General features: G+C 41.9%; 1 protein-coding gene across 1 annotated transcript in view; it reads right to left on the minus strand.

Moving 5' to 3' along the window:
* The window catches only part of CAPN9 (calpain 9), a gene marked incomplete at its 5' end in the record, with an annotated part of 46,140 nt that overhangs the window by 14,218 nt on the left and 8,071 nt on the right, over positions 1 to 23,851 (minus strand). The window contains 8 exons of the mRNA XM_083361257.1: positions 920 to 1,080; positions 5,307 to 5,384; positions 7,667 to 7,752; positions 9,657 to 9,740; positions 13,009 to 13,177; positions 13,725 to 13,858; positions 14,849 to 14,967; positions 16,533 to 16,602. Of these exons, the coding sequence (XP_083217383.1) occupies positions 920 to 1,080; positions 5,307 to 5,384; positions 7,667 to 7,752; positions 9,657 to 9,740; positions 13,009 to 13,177; positions 13,725 to 13,858; positions 14,849 to 14,967; positions 16,533 to 16,602 (901 nt within the window). The remainder of the gene's footprint in view (positions 1 to 919; positions 1,081 to 5,306; positions 5,385 to 7,666; positions 7,753 to 9,656; positions 9,741 to 13,008; positions 13,178 to 13,724; positions 13,859 to 14,848; positions 14,968 to 16,532; positions 16,603 to 23,851) is intronic.

Here is a 23,851-nt window from a genome sequence, read left to right on the forward strand (position 1 = left end):
CATCACCAGTGCAGTCTACTCATCACACAAGCACAGATAATGTCCTCTTTCTCCCACTCCCAGCCCCCCCTTTTATTTTTTTTCTTGTCCAATTTTGTTATTTCTGCCATCTTTCTTCTGTTTTGTGTTGCTCCATTGTTCCTGTGCTGATATTGTCCAGCTTCAATTGAAAGCTGCCTCTTTACATCAAGGAGTGGTCTTAAGCCGTTTCCAAGTGGTTGTTCTTCAACATTTCATTCCATTCTAATAGCAGCCTCATCTCTGATTAGTTGCAGTGCCAAACACCCCCCCTCCAGCTGTTCTCGGCTGCCAGAGGTTTGTGTTCTCCACTTGTTGGCTGTTGCATTTTTAAAAAATAATCCTGCAATTGATTCAGTAAATGGCCCATTAAGTGAATGAACTATGGTCAACCCTAGAAGCTCATGCTTCATTCAACCCTTACATCTTCCAATAGGCACATTTTTAGTTTCTGTCCAGACTCTCCTTGATTATGAGAATAAATTTCGGGAATGCATTATGGGGAGAGGGGGTAAAAGCAGACAGAATCCATTGTATCTCAGTGTCCATTCTGCTATAGGTCATAGAGCATACATTTTAAAAGTGCTACGACCAAGGAAATGTTTGCTGGCATAGCTATGCATTTTCTTTAAATTTGCACCAAGGGAAATCTAGAAAAGATTACATAAGCAGTTTCAGTTAGAACTAAGTTGCAGGATACCCGTATAACTGGACATGAATTTGAGTTTGGCTCTTGTAAGATGATTATTATATCTATTTGTTGTTTTATAAAATTTTGAAACGTTCATGTACAGTATCAAAGAATTCTACGACAATAATTTTTGCTCACAACAAAAACCTGTTAAAAGTGCCACAGCCTTTCTCTGAAAATATGCAAGTGGGATAAAACAAATGTGCAGACCTATGAAATTTCGGCACCCCCCAGCAGTGGCACCTCTGACCCAACTGCCTTGGTGAATGGAGACCTCCCATTTATGAGCAGCATTGTCTTCAAGGGCATCCGGTGTGAGGTTACAGATCTCCACTTTGTCAAAATGGGACAGAAAATCTTCAAACTTCATCCTACGCATGACAAAAAGAGAAAGAATTCTGTGGATTACTTGAAGCCCAGTCAAAAGTCACATTCAAGCTACTGTTTTATTAAATGAATTAGCTGCAGCTCTTTACAGCGATTTTAAGTATTTTAGGGCAAAATTTTGAGAACTGATTGGGCCCCTTTAATTACGGGCGCATATCTGGATCTCTACCACTAGGTGGCAGTAATGACTTATGGATACGTCGGCGCTGTCTGGGTCTGTTCGTTTGCTGGGTTTGCTCGGTTGTAGCAAACAGCCAAGCTCGAAGAGCATCAACACTTTCTGAGCTGCAGATATCCGCTTCTGTTGGTACTTATGGAGACCTCTGTCTCTGATCTGAGTTGAACTCTAGCTGTGCAGTCTAGTTAAGGCAACTAAGGCATGAGCTGGATGGAGGAGTATCTGTGAGGTTTTGAGCCTGAAAAACTCAAGGAACTGAACAGAGGTTGTGAGTAGGGTCACGTGTTCATTACATCTATTGCCCCCGCCCCATCTCCCCCCCACAACAACAACAACAACAACAACAACAACAACAACAACAACAACAACAACAACAACAATAATAATAATAATAATAATAATAATAATAATAATAATAATAATAATAATTTTATTTGTATACCGCCCTTCTCCCGAAGGACTCAGGGCGGTGAACAGGGCAATAAATACTAATACAAGAATACAAAAATTAAGACAAGATTAAACAAGTGCCCAATCCCTTAAAACAATAAGTTAAAATACATTAAAAGCAATAATAAAACCCAAAACCCATCAGGCCAGGCCGGCTTGTTCAAACAAGTAGGTCTTAGATCCCCTCGGAAGGAGCGAAGGTCAGGCGCCGTCCGGGAGGTGGCATGCGGTAGTGCAGGGGTAGGCAACCTCGGCTCTTTTATGACTCACAGTGGCGTAGCGTGGTGGGTGCAGGGGGGCCGGCTGCACCGGGTGCAACATCTGGGGGGGGGCGCCCATTAAGCTCGCCGGAGGGGGACGATTCTGCTTCGCCGAGGGTCGGAGGAGCGAGCGAGTGGGCGGAGCATAGAAAGCAACCGCATTCGCTGCGCCCAGCCAGAGCGGGATCCCGTCCTCTCGCGGCTGCGGATCGCCTCCTTTCTCGGGTGGGGGTGGGGAGGCTTGGCGGCGTCTCGCCTCCCTCTCTTTCTCCCGCCGCGGCTCTCCTCCGCTTGGCTCTCAACCTGCAAGCCCGCCCCCCCCCAGCTCCCGCCCCCATCTCCTCCTTTCCCGGAGGTAAAGGTAACAACTGCAGCCGCCGCACCTGCGGCTGCTTGCTGCTCCTCCTCCTCCTCCTCCTCCTCCTCCTCCTGCCGTATTGACTCTCTGTGGCCACTCGGTTCCCCCTGCAGGAGGCGATCAGGACGCCCCCCCCGACACACGTCGCCAGCAGCGAGAGTTTCCAGCCAGTCCGGCGAATCTTTGGGGCGAGGTGCCAAAGAGAAGGAGGCGGCTTGGCTTGGATAAGCAGCGTCTGGGCAGAAAATAGGTCAGGTGCCACAGCAAGTATGAACTCCTGGGGTTCAGCCTAAGCAGGCAAAGCTGCAGGGTGGGTTGGTTGGCTTTTCCGGCTTTGGAATAACCTTGGGAAGCTGAGGCATTGTAAGTTGGAAGTCATTGTTTGTCGCCTAACATGTTGGGTCACCCCACACCACATGCTAAGCCATAAACCGTGGTTGGTATCCAGGGTTTAGGACAAGATGGAGAAAACTAGCCAATTGTGGGATCATAAATCTTGATGAAGCCCATCATCGCTCCATGTGATGTATGCACTCAATCTACAAACGTAGTCCAAGCCTATTCACATCTGTTGTAAGGTCATTCTCTCGTGGGGTTTATCTTGACATCCACTAAGAGTGGAACAAACATGCCCCATTAACCATTTTCAACACCATGTCCTCTTTGTCTCATCCTAAATCACAGCTGAGGCACCTTAAAGTTGCCTTGTTTCAGTTTTAAACTAGCATTTTCCCTCTTCTCCAGAGACCCTTTTTTGCCTTGAACCTAACTCAAGGGTAGGCAACCTTGGCTCTTTTATGACTCATGGACTTCAACTCCCAGAATTCCTGAGCTAGTGGAAGAGACTCGAGTGCTAAAATCCACGGGTTAGGGGGCGCAAATTACTTGCCTTGCCCCGGGTGCTGACAACCCACACTACGCCACTGATGACTCATGGACTTCAACTCCCAGAATTCCTGAGTCAGCATACCATAGCTGACTCAGGAATTCTGGGAGTTGAAGTCCATGAGTCATAAAAGAGCCGAGATTGCCTACCCCTGCGGTAGTGGATTCATTCTTGAGCCGGAGGGCGGCTCCTCCAGCTCTTAAAAAGGTGGGAACATGATGTGGTGGGTCTCCTGTTTCTGCTGGAGCTAGTTCAGGTCTGTCAGCCTTGCAAGATAGTGTGAGAAGTAGGCCCTTCTCGCACTACTTCATTGTAAGATTATATTAACAGACTCTTTCAAGTCTGAAAGTAAGCTCTCTCCTGTCACCTTTACAGTCCAAGCGGGACTTATCTGAGTTCTTTGCCATGCCCTCATTCCTTCTTCAGGCTAAGCTGCCTCTCAGCTGAGTGTTGCTGTATCCAAGGTCATTCCCACATACCATTACAAAATCACTGTTCGGGGAGGAGAGACATACAACTCTTAAGCCTAGACTTTCAGGGATCCAGAAGTTGTTCTCCTGTGAGGCTGACAAACTCAGAAACAAGAACCATATGCATTTCTGGAAATATTACTAATAGGACAATGCACCTTTTCTCTGCCAGAAAAAAACCCCCACTTATATCCAACATAATTGAAATGGAATTACTCTGAATCTCTTTCTCATGCTTCCACCTTCACCGGGGCTCAAGAATCTGTTCTGTTATGACTTTGTTTTCTCCCTTGACTGACTTGCTGCCTCCTTTGTGTTCCAAAGGTCTGTTAGCGCTCCCACCACACAGTGTCTGGGGGCTGTGGGAGTCTGAGTGGGGACAAACAAGCCTAGACTCAACCCTGGCAACCCCAAAAAGGCCACGCGTTCTGGGTCTACCCATCTCTGTGATCTTTGATCATTGTTTCTGGATGGAGCTGCACTACACCAGAAGGAACTGGTATACAGTATGGGGGTTTTCCTAGCTGGAAGAGCAAGGGGGTAACTATGGCTTAGGACGGCCTTTGCACAGATCCATTTTGTACACCAATTAGGTCCATTCCTGGATTGGATGGCCCTACTCATGGTCATCCATGCCTTGGTAACCTTCCATTTGGTACACTGCAGTGTGTTCTACATGGAGCTTCCCATGAAGATCAGTCAGGCTGCGATTGGTCCAAAATGTTGCAATGCAATTAGCTGTGTGTTTATGTCCATGCCACACCACTACTCTAATCATTGGTTATCAGTGAGCTTCTGGGTGCAATTTATGGTCACACCTAAAGCTTTTCGTGGTTATTTCTTTGATTGCATCTGCCCCTCCTATACAATTCAGCAAGGCTGATATGCTTCTGTTCCCAATGACCAAAGCCATTTTATGGGACTCAGATTTTGTGACTCCTCTGTGGGTAGCACCTGCCCTATGGAACATCTTGCACTCCCCCCTGAAGTTTGGTTGACCTCCATCCCTCCTGGAGGATTGATTTTTCCACCAATTGCTAGATCAGAATTTAGATTAGTCTGCTGTAAGTATAAGCTGTCTATCCAATCTTTGGCATAATGGCTTTTGCTGTGTTATTATTATTTTGTCATGTTTCTTGTACTGGATGTTTTTAACCTTTGATAGCCACCCTTGGTAGCAACATTTTGCAAGTTTCTCTCTCTCTCTCTCTCTCTCTCTCTCTCTCTCTCTCTCTCTCTCTCTCTCTCTCTCTCTCTCTCTCTCTCTCTCTCTCTCTCTCTCTCTCTCTCTCCCTGTCCCTGTCCCTCTCTCTCCCTTTCTCTCTCTCTCTCCCCCTTATTTGCATTCATTAAAACCAAATTAGATCTACTAATCCACATTTGTAAAGGATTTCCTCAGCACCGATTAAATTATATCCCATATCTTACTTAATTTACTTAATATTGGACTCAATATTCATGGAATATCTCCGCAATATAGTTTCATAATGACAAAAACACATCACACTGTTTTAAGGACTTGTTTCAATTAAAACAAGAATTAGTCACTGCAAGGACATTTGTGCTTGCTTTAATATACTTAGGAGTACAATTAGAAGCTTTATTTACCAGAATTCTCCATCATCTAATGCTGTATGATGTAGCTGCTGTTTCTCTGATGGACTGAGAGAATCCCACTCAGAGGAGCTTCAAGAGAAAGGAGTAATCATCATCATCATCATCATCATCATCATCATCATCCTTAATTGCAAACAGCCAGAAATATATACATATGATCTACAAATATGGATAAAATATGGGTTACAATTTTTTGTTTTTTTTTTCTTTTTTTGCCTGAAAGGACTTCTGTTGCTCTAAGACCTTCAGTAGTTTGGAGTGGAGCCTATATGAATGATATTTTTTATACTCTAATGGTCTGCTGGAAGGCAAGCATTGATTTTTCCATTATGTCCCCTGCTTGTTCTATGCGATTGCCCAGGCCATGACTTTCTGCTTGCTTGAGGACGTGGATATGGGGGTCATATGGAGCTATCTCTACTTGCAATTGAAAATGCGCTCATAAGTGCAGCCCTTCCCACCATTGATTGATTGAGTTAATAATTTGACAGAATTCAATACAGTAGGATTTTGAGTGGCCATGCTCTTCTTTCTTATTAAAAATTATTAAAACAATAGACAAGATAACAAAACAGCAGGACTATAATAGCGAAAACAAGAACAGAAGATTACGAGGAACAAAAACATCCATGTACAATCCAGAATGGGGGCTTCCAAACTAGCTCCCTCTAGAAATGCTGGCAGTGGGAATGCACTGGTAATCTGTGACTTAGGACCACAATTGAAATTAGAATTTCTCTTGCTAAGCAAGGTGGTTGTTAAGTAAGTTGTTGTCAAGGTTGAAACTTTGGCAGCTACGTGCCTCTGCATTTCAACTTACCTTTAGATAAAGAGAGGGGAGGTGTTACTGTCATGTGGGTAGATGGAGAAGTGAAACTTCTTCGATTCAGCTGCCGACCGTGGGAGCATGAAGGACACCAGAACAGGTGTGGATTTGAAGCAGACGGTTCCCATAACAAAGTGAATTGTTGATATGGATTACATAAGAAGTTGGGGGTTTGGCTGGGAAAATTACTGTTTAAGTCTGAATTGGTGTGGGAACCTCAGAGTTAGTTTTGCTTCGACATAACCACCTTACTGTATTGAATAAACAGGGTTTCGGAAATGGAATTATTTTGGAGTTTTATTTGGATTCTTGAGCTGGATGTTGACAGTCATGCCCAATTTTATGATGTTTCCCCGTAGTTCTTAAGCAAATTATTTATTTATTTATTTATTTATTTATTTATTTATTTATTTATTTATTTATTTATTCGGTTTATATACCGCCCTATTCCCAAAGGACTCAGGGCGGTTTACAAGGCAAAATTTAAAAACAATCCAATATAAAATATAAATTAAATTAAATTAAGTCTTGCCGCAAAAATTAAATCACAATTTAAAAACATTAAACCCCTCAGTCCAGACCAGATAGCTCAAAGAGCCAGGTTTTTAGGTCCTGGCGAAATGAACGAAGGTTGGGGGCAGTCCAGAGTTCCGTTGGCAGTTGATTCCATAGGGCAGGCGCACCCACAGAGAATGCCCTCCCCCTGGGGATCGCTCGTCGGCATTCCTTGACCAGCGGTACCCTGAGGAGGCCCTCCCTGTGGGAGCGCACAGGACGATGGGAAATTGACGCTGGCAGCAGGTGTTCCCTTAGATAATCTGGGCCCATGCCATTTAGGGCTTTATAGGTCATCACCAGCACCTTGAATCTCACCCGGAGGGCAACCGGAAGCCAATGCAGCTTGCGGAGAAGAGGTGTTACATGGGAGTATCGGGAGACTCCCATCACAACTCGCGTGGCTGCATTCTGCACCAGCTGAATTAGTGCAGTTGTTAAGTGAATCATGTAGTTATTAAGCGAATCCAGCTTCCCACATTGACTTTGCTTGTCAGATGCTGGCTCAGAAGATCACAAGTGGCAATCACATGATCCTGAGATGCTGCAATCATCCTAAATCCATGCTGGTTGCTAAGCACCCAAACTTTGATCACATGATTGTGGGGATGCTGTGATGGTTAGAAGTGCAAGGACTAGTTGTAAGTCACTCTTTTCAGTGCCGTTGTAAATTCAAACTTCAAACAGTTGTTAAGCAAATGATCGTAAACCAAGGACTACTTTGTTTCCTTATTTTTCTGATATAAATAAATCCCATTCTTTTGTCAGTTTTTTAAAAAATTATTTTCCTGAATTTCAGATATTTAATATTTAAACACTTTCTCATAAACGTTGAACTTAAGGATATTTTTTTTATACTAATGGCAATACTGAACATTTTTTTAAAGTATGATGATTAGTTGTTAATTTGGTATTCTGGATTTTTTTTTTTTTAACATGATTATAAATTCCTAGAACAGGAAATACTAACTTGTCACTCCAGGCACCATTCCATTCCACGTGACCCCATGGATTCCGAACTCGAATGAGCCTCACTGTCTGCCCTTGATAGTTGACCTATTAAGAACCGAAGCAAGCCAAGTTGGGAAAAAAAGTTAGAACAACTCTCCATTTCAAAAAGATTGCACTTAATCTAAATAAAATCTACTAAAAACAGTACCATAATCTTATTGTCTCAATTCTTTTGCCTGTACTGAGAGTCAAATGTACTTTTAATGTCACTACAGCCTCTGAAAGGCATAGACCAAGGGTCTCCAATCCCTGGGCCATGGCCCACTACTAGTCCCTGATCTATTTGGAACCGGGCCATGTGACAGGCGGGCTGGCATGCATGCGCATCCGCACACAGCTTAACTCGCATGAGCAGTGGGCCGGCACGCATATGCGTGCACACACAGCTCAAGTTGCACAAGTGGTGGGCCGGTGCGCACACATGCCCACACAGCTTAACTTGCTGTTGAGCTGCTTGCACACATATGCATGAGCCAGCCTGCCACTCACATGGCCCAGTTCCCCTTCCCCTCCCCCAGCCAGGCTGCCAAGCCACAAAGGTTGAGGACCACTCGCATAGACTGTAAACAGCTATGCACATTTCTATTATACAATTTGATGGACCATAACAATGAAATTAATTTCTGATTAGCATTGTCGCTTTTAATTCATCATTGAACTGTTTGACCTTTCATTGTTAAATGAGCAGCAGAGAACCACAGGACATTTATGCATCTTCTCTCATATTAGTTGATTCTCACTTTAAAATATATTAAGAAATGTGTGGGTGGAAAAAACAACAACGCAACTCACTCCATACTGCATATACATGGATGTATAAATATACACATCTCACACTCACACACACAAATCACAAAACAGAATTGCTAACAGGATAAGGCAGAAAGACAGGAGGTTGAGTTGACTTGAGGACTTGCTGTTGGGAGAACATACAAGAATATAGTATAAGGGACTGCTTCTGACTACTAAGAAGATTCAGGAATGACTAATGCATCAAATCAGTGTTTCTCAACTTCTGCAACTTCAAGAAGTGTGGACTTCAAGTCCCAGAATTCCCCAGCTAGCATGGGAAATTCTGGATATTGAAGTCCACACATTTTAAAGTTGTGAGTAAATGAATAAACCTTTATTATCAAAAGTACAACATGTATACAATGAGATGTGGCAGTTAGAATAATAAGAGTTGGAAGAAGCCTCTGAGGTCTTCTAATTCAACCCCCTGCTCAAGCAGGAGACCCTGGCCTATATCATTTCAGACAAAGGTTTGTCCAGTCTCTTTTTGAAAGCTTTCAGTGATGGAGCACCCACAACTTCTGAAGGCAAGGTATTCCATTGGTCAATTGCTCTCACCATTAGGAAATTTCTCCATAGTTCTAGGTTGCTTCTCTCTTTGGTTAGTTTCCAGGTTGCTTCTTGTCTTGCCTTTTGGTGCCTTGGAAAATAGCTTAACCACCTTGCCTTTGTAAGAGCCCCTCAAATATTGGAACATTGCTATCATGTCCTTCTTTTCGCTAGACTGGACGTACCGGGTTCCTGTAACTATTCTTCAAAACATTGTATTAAATGACTGTATAGGCCACTTGTTTTTACAAACTGCACTGTGGCTTAGGCTGGAGTAGAAGCGTGTCCCCATGTGTTTTCTAATAAGTATGCTGCCACATCTTACCAGCACAACAAAATATCTTCTAACACTTCTGATGCTGAGAATGGAATTAGCAAGTGTGTTCTGTTTCCGAACCTTGATTTTCTTTCCACTGAATTTGAGGTTGGCACATCTGGGCTGCAAAAGGCAGCACCAGCAACCAACAAGGTTTTCTGCATTACTTTGCTGCCATTTAGTGGTGGTGTGGGTTTCTGCCGTTCGGATATGGTAGCTGGGATCTAACTGGGATTAGATTATTTTCTAGCTGTCCACTTTCTGGTGAGAAATAAAATAAGAAGGTGGTTACCTCATCAATATCAGTGACTGAGTATGCGTGACCTTTTATGAGACCAGTTGGAGTTCGAGCTTCTGACTCTGCCGCGTTGCTGATCTAAATAATGGATTTTTTAAAAAATCAACTTTTTTGCTATAATAATAATAAACCTTTATTGTCAAAGTACAACATGTGTACATTGAGATTAGCTGAGCCTCCCCCCCTGCTCTCTCCCCCCAACACACAGTGACAACAAACCCTCCATCCCACCACACCATGTGAACCAACTACACCACACACCGGCCTCCCAAGTCAATTCTGCATAAGATTATGTCCCATTTAAAAGCCTAACAGCCCACGGATAAAAGCTATTTTTCAGCCTGTTGATACGGCTGGCTATATTCCTATATCTCCTACCGGATGGTAGGAGAGTAAAGAGATACCGTCCAGGGTGTGAGTCATCCCTGACAATCTTCCTCACTCTTCCAAGGCAACGAGCCCTGATGTCATCCAGTGGTGTCAGGGAACAGCCCACAATGTCTTGTGCTGTGCTCACTACCCTCTGTAATACTTTCCTGTCCGCGGCTGTCAGACCAGCATACCAAACCACAATACCATACGAGAGGACGCTCTCTATAGTAGACCGGTAAAAGAGGGTCATTAGCCGTTGTTCTACCCTGTTCTTCCGCAAGACCCTAAGAAAGTGAAGCCTCTGTTGGGCCTTTCTAGCCACCTGGGTTGTGTTAACTTTCCAGGTCAGATCTTCACAGAGGTAGACTCCCAGAAATTTAAAGGAGGAAATTCTCTCTACACAGTCCTCCCCGATGTAAAGTGGGGCAGGTTCCTCCTTTTTTCTCCGGAAATCTAATACCATCTCTTTCGTCTTGCCAATGTTTAGGTGCAAGTTGTTGTTACTACACCATATGGATAGTTTTTGTACCTCCGCCCTATATGCTGTCTCATCCCCACCTGTAATAAGACCCACCACAGTTGTATCATCTGCGAACTTGATTATCGCAGTGGATGGGTCAGATGATACACAATCATAAGTGTATAAAGAGTACAGGTAGGGGCTAAGCACACAGCCCTGTGACATGCAAAGCTTCAGAGGGGTGGACAAAGCAGACCTGACCCTCACTGTTTGTAACCGATCCCTAAGAAAGTCTTGAATCCAATTGCAGATGGTGGAGGAGAATTTCAAGTCAGTCAGCTTCTCGATGAGAATGCTCGGCAAAATGGTGTTGAAAGCCGAGCTGTAGTCAACAAAAAGCATCCTGACATAACTTTCAGGTCTCTTGAGATGACTTGCTACAGAGTGTAAAGCAGTAGCTATGGCATCGTCTGTCGACCTATTTCCCCTGTAGGCAAATTGATGTTTATCAAAGTCCAGTGGGAGGCATGTCCTAAGATGTTGGAGAACCAATCTATATTGAAATCATGCTAAGTATATGCAGGAATGTGTGGCCCTTCTTAGAAATAAGATAACCTCTGTTGTTAAAAGGACACTTAAAAATAATTATAGTGCCAGGTTATGCCCAAGTTAATACCCAGCATTGTATTTACAGACTTCCACTTATCCCATTTTTCCTGTAGCATTCCCATTCCCAAATTTGTTTCGCAAGACTCCCAATCCTCAGAGCTGGTTGCGAGGCTACAGAGGAAGTTGCAGAAGAGACTCCTAATGGAAAGGCCTTACTGCAAACCATTTCTAATGCTTGGCTGTGAGAAATGAAAACTCCTGTTCCACTCTTAATCCATTGCTTCCTCTGAACCTCTCTTTCTTCATAAAATCTGTGCAAGTTCCAGAGTTTTAGGGTATGATTCTGAGTTCCTTGTAGGATGAGCAAGCTCTAACTTGCAGGTGTGAATCAATTTAGATGTGGATTGGATCAAGAATGGGAAATAGAAATGATTACAGTTCATTAAGAAGGAGTCAATCGGTGAAAGAGTCAAGAAATTGTCTCACAAAGCCATGGGTGCAATTCCCCCAGATTACCAAATGTGGTTATAATGAATCATGTGATAGAAAGAGAGAAGTGATTAAATTCTTCAACCCTGAGCACTCACATTATTGTACTTATCTGAAAGAAAGACAATGAATCTAAATGTAAGATTACCTATCCTCCAAGGACGATTAGACAGAAAAAACCCTCAGTTGCCTCCATTAATATTTTTTAGTGAATCTAAGATGACATGTCTGCCTTAAAAATTGATTATTTTTCACCCTCAACAAGAGGCTCTTTAGTTCTTCTATTTGGGAAATAGCTTATTGTTGTCTGAGGAAAATTCTATGGTTATCTTTAATTCACTGTAAGGGCAAAAAGAATGAAAATGATTGACCTTCCTTACTACTTTGAGGGAACATGTTCCCTTGGTGTGCAACTCAAAGACCACAGGTGACTTTACTAGAAGGCGTGTGGAATACTGCTGTTACAATTGCTCATACAATAAGTCACACTAAAATAACTAGGATTTCCTACATACTAACATGGTAGGGCACAGTGTGTGTTGTTTAAATTATTGACACTTTCACATTTAGATTCAGTTAATATTAGAAAAAAATAAAATAATGGAATGAACAAAACAGCCAGCGATCTGGCTAACCCTTTGTCCTGAGTCTACATTGTCATAAAAACATTTTCTTCTTAGAATTATGTGGAAATTTGAGAAAGTGAGTTTTCAGCTTTCTTCCCAAGCAAAGCCTGTGAGAAATCAAGAGTTTCTGCCACTGGTTTCTTAAAATATCTGGAGCACAAACAATATGGCCTCCAGGCTAAATTAAGTCATGGCTTATCCAGTTCAGCTCAGAATCTGAACACTATTGGCAGAAGGGATTAACTGAATACAAGCCTCAGTTCCATGATTTAATAAGAGAAATCCTAGGAAAGATTCTCCAGAGGGATAGGGAAAAGGAGCTGAAACTTACATCATCATTATCCACTTGTTCTTTGTTTAACATTAGGGCTAACTTGCTACTCTAATGTTTTCCAGAGGATGCCCATTTAGGAAAGGATGATAGCTGGCTGAGAATTTGGAAGAATCATGTGGAGGCTGCTGTTTTTTATGAACTGGCCCTCAATTAATCAAAGACATCACATGCTCAAGTGAAAGTGACATAACAGTATTCCAAAACACATTCCTACATATTAGGAACATTCCCTGATAATATACTCCAGAAGCAGCCATCTGAAGCTCTCCACATGCTTTGAACTAAAATTTGTATTAAGTATGACAGCTGGAATTGACTGGATCCAAAGCCACTTGAGGACACTATATTCCTGTTCTGTGCCATATTCCATGTCACATGTTAGGTTGCTTTGGGACCTAATAACCTGAGGAAATATCCTGTCAGAAAACTCAAACTCAGATTGATATTTCTACTTACATCGATAGAACAGCCCACCATTGAGCCTCTTTTAAGTGCCCTCTGTAAGAGTTCATAGAAATTTTTTGGAGCCTTTTTAACTTCAAATGTTTCTCCAACTCCTCCAGTGAAGTCTTCCATGGCTTCAATTGAACTTCCTCCTTTTAGAGCTTCATAACTTCCATTCAATCTGAGATTGTCAAAGAAATATACATGCATAAAGACAATGAGGTCATGTCCATCTTACTTCAGATATATTCAAGTGCCATGGTAAATTCCTGTTGTGGCTCACGACATGCAGAAACATCTATAGGACTTAAGTGGCATTAAAAAAATCAAAATATCATCTACTTAAACCACTAGAAGAAAAGTGTTGTAAATAAAATCCAAGATAAGCAAAACTCTGTCATTTTGAGCAGCTTTTCCTATGACTTGTTTGGCTTCCCTTGAAATCTCTCAAATATTTTGGCTCTAACTTATTTCAGTAGATGAGCACTTTCAAACTTATTTGAAATTTCACTTTAGCCCAGGACAAAAAAAGCAAGTTAAATTTAAAATTAAAAAATTAAAAGTTAAATTTGGGCAGCATAGATAAACAAATAAACATACAAACCTTGATCAACTCAGCCTACAATCAAAACACAATATTTATAAAACTCGAATTGTAAATCCATAGATTATAAATCATGACAAATGAGGAAACAAAGGAGAAGATGAAAATCAAATAATCTGCGTACTTGGCGTAGGCTTTTTCCATCAATGCACTCCAGAATTCATTGAGGTCAGCTGAGTGCAGAAAAACCAAGCGGTCTCTGAAAGTGGGCAAGCGGTCATCGATAACAACATCCAGCCATTCATTGTACTGCCAAAACTATTTCAGTAAAGACAGATAAGACAATCATTTAATAGTGGTAATAAACCAGGGGGAAAAATGAAGCAGGACGAGGAAGTTCCAACATAGCTTTAGGCAGTGCTTTTTTTGTAAAAGAAAAAGGTGCTGGAACTCACACATGTCATACAACCCGCCTTGCCTACCCTACAAGGTTCCATCCAAAAAAGGTGCCGGAACTCCGTTCGGAGCGTTCTATGAGGAAAAAAAGGCCTGGCTTTAGGCCTTGGAAGTGAAGGCTACAAGAAGCTTTTAATTTTATGGATGCGATGGAACAGCACAGAAGAAGGACAGCAACACAAGCATCTCTCAGCTGCTGGTCTGAACATGGGGATGATGGGAACGGAGTCATTCCCTGCTAAAAGCGAAACAAAATCCATGCACTTGATAGATACAAAAGCTTATGATCTAAAAACACGTTGCAAGATTTATGCTTTTGTAAATGCATGAAGCAAAATTTTAAAAAGCGAAGGTGGTGACCGTGGGTCACCATTCCAGGAGAATGGTTCTAGTCCCCATCAGCCACGAAATCTCCATGGGCCATTTATTTTCTCTCAGCCTGACTGATCTCCCAGAGTTGGTGCTGTAGGGAAAAATGGGAGGAGGGAACATTATGTACACTACCCTGAGCTCTTGAAGGATAGGCAGGATATGAATCTAATAAATAATTAGGTACGTTTCACTCTAGGCTTGATTTCTGATGTAGGTAGGCAACAAATATTGTCAGATAGTGAAGCTATTGCAATATAAATCTCAAAGAGTATTAAAGTTCAGACCTGTCAGAGATAATAAAATGGCAGGAAGTTCATGTTTCCCAGATGTGCCTGAATCACAGTTTCCAGCCACGTCAAGTAGAATTAAATATAATGGATGCCGACAGTTATAATTCAGTAACATCTGGACTTCCCAGTTCCCGGGATATTCAACATTCATTTATTCATTCATTCATGCAAGGATGTGTGGAGGAGTTACCTGGAAGTGAAATATTCCGGCATAACCTGGCCCAAAATCTTGATTTAGTGGCACAACTCTGGCTAGTACTTTTTCATTAAGGGTAAGAGATGCTATAGCTGCTAACAGCCAACAATCACCTGAAAAATTGCACAGAACAATATACAGGTTATACTTTCGATCGAACATAACTAAGATAAATATTTCCCACCGAACAATTCCTGCTTGTTCTGCTTGGAACTCCTAGCTGTAATTCCTAAAGGAAATCAACCCTGACTGCTGTTTGGAGGGACAGATACTGAAGCTGAAGTTCCAATATTTTGGTCATCAAACGAGAAATGAGGACTCATTGGAGAAGACCCTGATGTTGGGAAAGATTGAAGGAAAAAGGAGAAGGCGATGGCAGAGGAGGAGATGGTTAGAGAGTGTCATTGACCCAGTGGGCCTGAATTTGGGCAAACACTGGGAGAAAATGGAAGACAGGGGACCTGGCATGTCATGGTCCATGGGGTTGCAAAGAGTCAGACATGACTTAGTGACTGAACAACAACAACTTAGTTCTAATCTGGTAGCTGCACATTTCAAAGGGCATCTTAGCTCTTTTGGTGGATCTGCAATATGGAGACCTTGTATGGTATAGTTAGTAAGATGTTGGACAAGGATAGAAAGACTGATATTCCAGTCTATCATCAGCCATGGAAATTCACTGGATTAATTTGGGCCAATCCCTCCCTCTCCCTCTCTCTCTCTCTCTCTCTCAGACCAATCCACCTCAAATACTGTAAATTGTTGGGAAAATAGCCAGAGAATGTGCTACCCATGCTGTTTTGAACTCCTGAGTAAAAGATGGGATACATAAATCAATAAATGTTGCATAATATAGCAAAAAGTCAATTTGCATCTTATTTTGATTTCTATTTTCATCTTTACTACCCAGGAATGAATTCAATAAACCTTGTTCCTAGTACATTGGACCGAACTGCTAATTTCCGTTGTTTTTTTTTGTTCTTTGGGGTGGGGGGGTGTCTCCATTTTTTATACTTCTGATTCTTCCAGTCGTCCTTGTTGCACAGGAGAGGAACTATGTTCTAAAGCAATTGCTGCACATGTAAACACAACATGTATCTCACAAGGTGAAAAGAGCAAATTATGAAATCTGTTTAGTGTCTGCATAAGGCTTATTGCTGGATGAGGCTGTTGAAGTGCAAACATTGCCTTGGGCCTTTTAAATGGAATCCTGTATTTAGCAGATAATGAGATTAGAGGACCTCCAAGATCTTTTTCAGTTTTAAATTTCTGGGATTCTATTAGATTGGTGTGCATGTGGTGTTGCATATGGTTTTGGCCCATAGTGGACTAACAATGTTTTTCTCACAATCAGTTGCCTCCTTTAGCCAGTCAGTTGAAGGTCTGATTTGACAAGAAGAGAGATGCATATTGGCCCTCCTTTTTCTTCCCATGCCTCCATTGCTTCAGCTAGATATCTGAAGGAGACTTTCAATACAAACGTCATTAGGTTTTTGGGAACACAAGTCAACCTGTGTTCATCTAGCCTTCAGTGCTCCAGTTGAGCACAGGGAGATTAGGGAGGTACCTGGATCCATCCACTGGGAAGCCTGCACACATTTTACACAATGTCTTGACAGGACTACCTAACACCTTGTATCAAACAGGGCAGAAATCATTCCAGTGGAAAAATACTCACCAAGGTCTCCTTGGCAAATGTCAGTTCTTGTGGCTCCTCCAAGAATAAACTGTGGGTCTTTAATGATTTCCTTGAAGAAGACAGGAAAACAAAACCAGTGACCTGATTAGAAGATAGTCTGCTGTGACCTTCTCATAATTTTACATCTCTCTGGAGGCAGTTTGACAATTAACAAATGTGAACTTTCTGTCAAAGCTGTAATGTACAGTTTATTCAAATCTGACCTTATAGTATTATGAAATTGCTGAGCTAGAGCTACGTGTTCCTCCTTTGCCCAGAAAATTGAAAAAAACAACCACCTTCTCTGATGAAGATGATAAAGTAGACCACAACCTATTCCTTGGTAAGCTAGAAAAAAGGTGGAATAGACAACATCACCACCAGATGGATCTGTAGCTGGCTGACAAACCGTACTCAATGAGTAGTCCTCAACGGCACTACATCCACATGGAGAGAAGTAAGCAGTGGGGTACCACAAGGTTCCGTCTTAGGCCCAGTACTCTTTAATATCTTCATTAATGACTTGGATGGGGGAATAGAAGGGGAACTCATCAGATGACATCAAACTGGCAGGAATAGCCAACACCCCAGATGACAAACTCAGGATCCAAAAAGATCTTGACAAATTTGAACAATGGGCCCTATCCAACAAAATTAGTTTCAATGTGGAGAAAAGCAAAGTTTTACATTTAGGCAGGAAAAATCAAAGGTACAAGTACAGATTGGGCAAGACCTGGCTTAAACACAGTAACTGTGAGAGGGACCTTGGAGTCCTAGTGGATGATCACTTGACTATGAGCCAGCAGTGTGCATCAGCAGCCAAAAAAGCTAATACAATCCTGGGTTGTATAAACAGAGGCATAGAATCAAGATCACATGAAGTATTAGTACCGCTTTATAAAACCCTAGTAAGACCCCACCTGGAATACTGCAGCCAGTTTTGGTCACCATATCACAAAAAAGATGTTGAGAGTCTGGAAAAAATTCAGAGAACAGCAACTAAGATGATCAAAGGCCTGGAGACTAAAACATACAAAGAATGGCTGCAGGACTGGGATTTGGCTAGTCTAAAGGAAAGAAGAAATAGGGAAGACATGATAGCGGTATTCTAGTATTTGAGGGGCTGCCACAAAGAAGAGGGGGTCACGTTATTCACCAAAGCACCAGAGGGCAGGACAAGAAACAATGGTTGGAAACTGACCAAAGAGAAAAGCAATCTGGAATTAAGGAGAAACTTCCTGACAGTGAGGACAGTCAACCAGTGGAACAGTTTGCCTCCAGAAATCATGAGCACTCCATCATTGGAGATTTTTAAGAAGAGACTAGACAATCACCTGTCTGAGATGGTATAGCACAAATAGCAGTAATGTTACTTGGGTGACTCATGGGCCACACAAAACTGCACCTGCTACATCATTCCAAACCAATTGCAGCTTTCAGATAGTATTCAAGGGCAGCCCCATGTAGAGTGCATTGCAGTTATCCAATATGAGATAACTAAGGCATGAGTGACTACAGGGTCCAGCAGTTGGGTACAATTTGCATATAAGATGGATTTGTGCAAGGGCTTCTCTGGCCATGGCTGCTACCTGGTCTTCCAGCAGGAGTCAGGAGTCCAAGAGGAATGCCAAATTCACACCAGAATTTGGTGTGATCTGGGGGGAGTGTTACCCCATCCAGAGTCAGAAATTGCAAAAAATACAAAAACCAGCAACCACTCCATCTTGCTCTGATTTAGTCACAGCCAGTTTCACCCCCTCCAAATTTTTAACAACCTCCAGGCCCTGAAAAGCATAACTTTCCCAGAATGGGGCAGAGATCTCTCAATGTATGCATGGGATACACTATCTCAACACAAGAATATTAAGAAAAGCATTAAAAAGTATTTAAGTGTGGTTTAAATTGTCACATTTCATTCTGAGTATTCATTACAGATAACTGAATAGAGAGAAACTGTTTCTTTTGCTCTTTCTTCCATATAAAAACAAGCAATACTTCTAAATAATATACACTCTTAAGTATGATAATATTTCCCTTTGTTAAATTTAAATACATTGTCATGACAAATTTTACTTGGTTCTATCATGGCAAGGTAAGGTTAATGCTAATCTTAGAACAGAGAAAAGTTGATAGGTTGAAATCCAAAAGTTTACGAAATATATATGTTGAGTTTCCGATTACTTCCAGATCCAGCTATCAACTTACAGTATCTAAGAATGGGTGTAGTGTTCTTTTATTTCTATTTATTTTACATCGGGTGTAAGCCAGCCACTTCATATGACTCAGAGTAGTTCACAAAAGTAAAATTCCTTTGCTAATTCTTATCTAGTTTTTTTTTTAAAAAAACCTTGCCTTCTCAAGGAGTAGAGTTGACAAAAGAACAGGTAGAGAAAGATATTCTTATCTCATTACCTGTTGAACATGGGAATTCAACATTTACTTACTTACCAAGATTTAGGGGCCAAGTTACCAGGAGTAACTCTAGGTATTTGATAGAAGTAGTAAACAAGTTGAAAACATATAGAAAAACATTTTTTTAAAAAAAAATAATCCTGTGTGTCCAGAATAACATGCTGGCCAGATCTGTTTCCAAAATGTTGAGGAGAAAAACATGGCTTAAGTCCAAAACAAACAGAAAGTGTATGTGTAAGCGACTGAGAGAAACCTTCCTGATCCACATAGGTATAAAAGAAAGGAAGCACAGAACAATAAGACTTGAAAGATTCTTTTATTATAGCCACCCTCAGTAAAAATAATCTTAGCCTTGCGGTGTTGATTCTCAGTCTGGGATTGACAATAGGAAACAACCAATGATGGGAATCAAATACGTGAACAACAGGTTCTCTGTGTGGATGCCGCTTCCGGAAGTCCATTCTGGGCTTGGACAACAAAAAATTAGCTAGCGGTTCTGCCAAAATGGTGCAAACTGGCTGAATCCCACCTGTTCTGTACCAGCCTGCTACCGGCCCTGCAGAAAAGGCAGGGACAACCCCTTTACAAATGGCAAGAGGTTGGAATGACGCCTGCCAAATTTATAGCTACAAAAACAAACAAGACACGAACCAAGAAACAGGAGCTTTAAGAAACACGAACTATCCAAGTGGTTGCCTTCAGCAAACCAGCCCTCCCCACACATTCCCGTTATATAGAGTTCAGGGCGTGGCTTCTCTCTGCCTCCTTCCGAGAAGCCCCATTGCCTTCCTCTGTTTACTCCTAATTGACTGCCTCCTGCATCGGGAGTCCTTGAACAGGGCCAGCTGTGGGTCATCTTCATCCACGCTGTCAGGCTCACACAGCTGGGTCTCCGTGTTGACCAAGTGGGAGGGGCCTGGCTGAGGGCTCTCATCAGCAAGATCTTCAACCCCCTCAGCAAGGTCTTCAACACCCCCCTCCTCCTCCTCTGAGTCGTCCGACCCAACTGCCGAACCCACAGGCTGACCCTGAATCACAACACCACCACTGGAAACAACCCATGCTGCACCAGAAGCCTACTCCCAAGCCTGAGAGGATGGCCACGTTTTTTAAGACTTTCAGAATTAGGACAAGAGTCAAACAAATAAATTACTTTATTGTTTCTGGCTGTACTACAACAAACCAGAGACCAATTTATAGGTCCCCAGAGCACATCCTCATCCGTGAAGTCCATATGTCCCCACCCCTCTAGTGAGTTTAAAAACATGCTTCTTTCAGCAGGCCCCAGACCAGGGTAACTTGTGAACTCCTAGGAGAAATTCTCTTTGTATTTACATGACTTTCTCTTCATGCTTGCCTATTTTTAATGGCTTTTTACAATCCAAGATGATTTCCAATTGATATCAAACTCTATGCCTAATATAGTTTTTAAATACAAGGTTATCCTAGATATCAAGGCATACCCCCCCCCACAATTTAGTTAGGTATTCTTCCAAAGAGAGAAAAGTTATTTTTCAAACATGTATAAGCTTCTTGTAGCCCTTAACATGTCTTGAATTACATGTGACTTAGCAACTTGCAATCATTGTCAATGTTATCCTCAGTCATTGCCTCTTCATCATGTGAAGTGTTAATGCCACTTTATAATGCCTTGGTAATGCCACACTTGGAGTACTGCATCCAGTTTTGGTCACCACAATGAAAAAAAGATGTTGAGACTCTAGAAAGAGTACAGAGAAGAGCAACAAAGGTGATTAAGGGACTGGAGGCTAAAACATATAAGGAATGGTTGTGGGAATTGGGTATGTCTAGTCTGGGGGTAGGCAACCTTGGCTCTTTTATGACTTGTGGACTTGAATACCCAGAATTCCTGAACCAGCCTTGCTGACTCAGGAATTCTGTGAGCTGAAATCCACAAGCGGTAAAAGAGCCAAGGTTGCCTACCCCTGGTCTAGTCTAATGAAGAGAAGGACAAGGGGTGACATGATAGCAGTGTTCCAATGTTTCAGGGGTTGCCACAAAGAAGAGAGAGTCAAGCTATTCTCCAAAGCACCTGAAGGCAGGACAAGAACGAACAGATGGGAATTAATCAAAGAGAGAAGCAACCTTGAACGAAGGAGAAATTTGAAATTAGAACAATTAATCAGTGGAACAACCTGCCTCCAGAAGCAGTGAATGCTCCAATACTGGAAGCTTTTAAGAAGAGATTGGACAACCATTTGTCTGAAATAGCATAGGGTTTCCTGAGCAGGGGGTGGACTAGAAGACTTCAAAGGTCCCTTTGAACTCTATTATTGTTATTATAGTTGTTATTATTGTTATCATAGCAGATGTCTAAGTCAAAATTTGACAAGTTTCGTGGCTTATATCTTTCTGGGCCTCTGTTCCAATATGAACTGCTCTGCTTTGTTATATCTCTACCTATTGTCACATAGGAATAAATGAGAAGTAGGGATGTTGGCTCCAGTTCACATTCCACAAACAGATTCCCTTCAAATGTGTTTGATTAACATTTCAGCCAATATAGGTAGTGCACCAGGCTGGCTAAGGCTCATGGGAAGGGTTGTCAAAACATCTAGTATAATTAAAGTGAGAAAAAGTGAACCTAGATTGTCAGACTTCATTCCAGAAATATTGGCTTTCTTTGCTGTCTAATTTGGGGTGATTGCTTTGAATACTTTTATTTCAGCTGCTTTTATAAGGATTTGAACTCTTGAATGTCAAGATTTCTTCTGTCTCCTATTCTTAAACAATGCAAATATTTTTTCCAAAAAGCTCATGTTGTTTTGTTTTTATTCTTACTTTACATTAACGTGCTGGTATATTTATTATTAATGTCGTCTCCTACTTTTCATGTATTATGTAAACCACTCTGCTAGTTTTTTTTAAAAAAAGATAAACACCATTAGATAAGTTAGAAACTAAGAGTTGCCCCTCAATTATTGTTCTTGTCCAATAAATATACCTACATTTTACTTCTTTGGCTTCAGTCAGACTTTTTTGTGCATGCAAGTATTCTGCAGTGTACTGTGTTGACATAAAACCGGTTCCAGAACTCAGAATTCAAAGAATTTGAGGACCTGAAGTCAAGTGTCACTTTCTAGCTTAGTAAAATGCAGGAAGGGGATACAGTTTTGGGGGAGTGGACCTTTTACCTCTCTCGCTGATTAACAGAAAGCAACTAGCAAATTATAGGCATGTAAATTCACCTTCTGCTTTGGATGCATGGGCAGATACATGATGAATAGATGGCACAGTTTTGTTAAAGCAGAGTTATTCTATTCCTCACTTGGTTCTTTCAGCACAGTGGATTTGTTTACATGCCCCTATTAAAGGAAACTACATAGTAGTTGTTGTGATTCAGGGTCAGCCTGTGGGTTCGGCAGTTGGGTCGGACGACTCAGAGGAGGAGGAGGGAGGGTGTTGAAGAGCTTGCTGATGATGGCCTTGAGGTTCCGCAGAGCCCTCAACCAGGCCCCTCCCACCTGGTCACGACGGAGACCCAGCTGTGTGAGCCTGACAGCGTGGATGAAGATGACCCACAGCTGGCCCTGTTCAAGGACGCCCGACGCAGGAGGCAGTCAATCAGGAGTAAACAGAGGAAGGCAATGGGGCACCTCGGAAGGAGGCAGAGAGAAGCCACGCCCTGAACTGTATAAAAGGGGAATGTGTGGGAGGGCTGGTTTGCTGAAGGCAACCGCTTGAATAGTTCCTGTTTCATAGCTCCTGTTTCATGGTTGGTGTCTGTTTTATGTTAATAAATTTGGCAGGCTTTATTCCAGCCTCTTGCCGTTTGTAAAGGGGTTGTCCCTGCTTTTTCTGCGGGGCCGGTAGCAGGCTGGTACAGAACAGTAGTCTGTCGCTTCCCCACAAGTGTCTTATGTTAGACGCTATAAAAATACAAAATTACCATTGCCAAAGAATTCCTTCTTTATCCTGAGCTTTGTGGTTTTGATGTTGTAATTTGAGCAGCAGTTGAACGCAGGGGCCTAAACCATTCCACTGGGCTGGCCATGTTTCCAGTGTTACAATATTCTGTGGGTGAATCAATGCATCCATCTATCACAGAAAGTGCAAAACCTGAGAGTTGAATAAGATGGTAGCACTGGTGAGAACGTGTCTTTTGTTCTCACTACTCATGACACAGTGGAAAGACAGAGATGTTGGTAACCAGATCATCCACTCTGAGATATTTCCTCTGAAACACGTGAAATGTTTGTGATGTGGAAGAGGGGAGAAAGGAAAGGAACAGGCAGGTTATTACCCAACACTGAATTTTTAAACTGCCCATAGTTATTGCAAGCCTTGCAATCTCAATAACCAGCTTTTGACGCCAGTCATCCTTTCCAAATGTCATCATAAGTGACTTCCTGAACATTTCTCTGGAAGGAGGTTTTGCTATAGAAGCATGTTCCTCTGTTAGCTTCTGTCTGCAGAAACATATCTGGCATTTTCGATCTTGCTTTTTCTGTCCTCTGTCGTTGCTTGTCATGTCAACGGCGGCTTCTGAATAGATAATTTCAACAGGGTTTTAAAAAAAATCAGCAGCATGCTTGGCCTGTTAAAAAGCAGCCTTTTCCCACAAGTTGTCTCTTCATGTCCCATAATTGGATTTCATTCCCCACAGTTCTAAGTTAACCTAGTAGAGATTGTGGGAATTGTACAATATACAGTATATGAAAAGTATGAAATTGGGAAAACCTGGAGGTAATTATTTAAGGAAAGGATTATATGGTGCAAGTGGAATTGCTGCTTTATTGTATTAAAATAAGTTTAATTGATCAGGAAATTATTGTTTTCAAACTGAACATGTTATCTTTTTCTTTTACTAGACAGTATAACACAAGCAGCCTAACATACTGTCAGCTGGTAAAAAATGGGTACTGTTATTTCAAGACTTTCAGGTA

This window comes from Vipera ursinii (assembly GCF_947247035.1).
Source record: "Vipera ursinii genome assembly, chromosome: 1".
NCBI classification, from domain to species: domain Eukaryota; kingdom Metazoa; phylum Chordata; class Lepidosauria; order Squamata; family Viperidae; genus Vipera; species Vipera ursinii.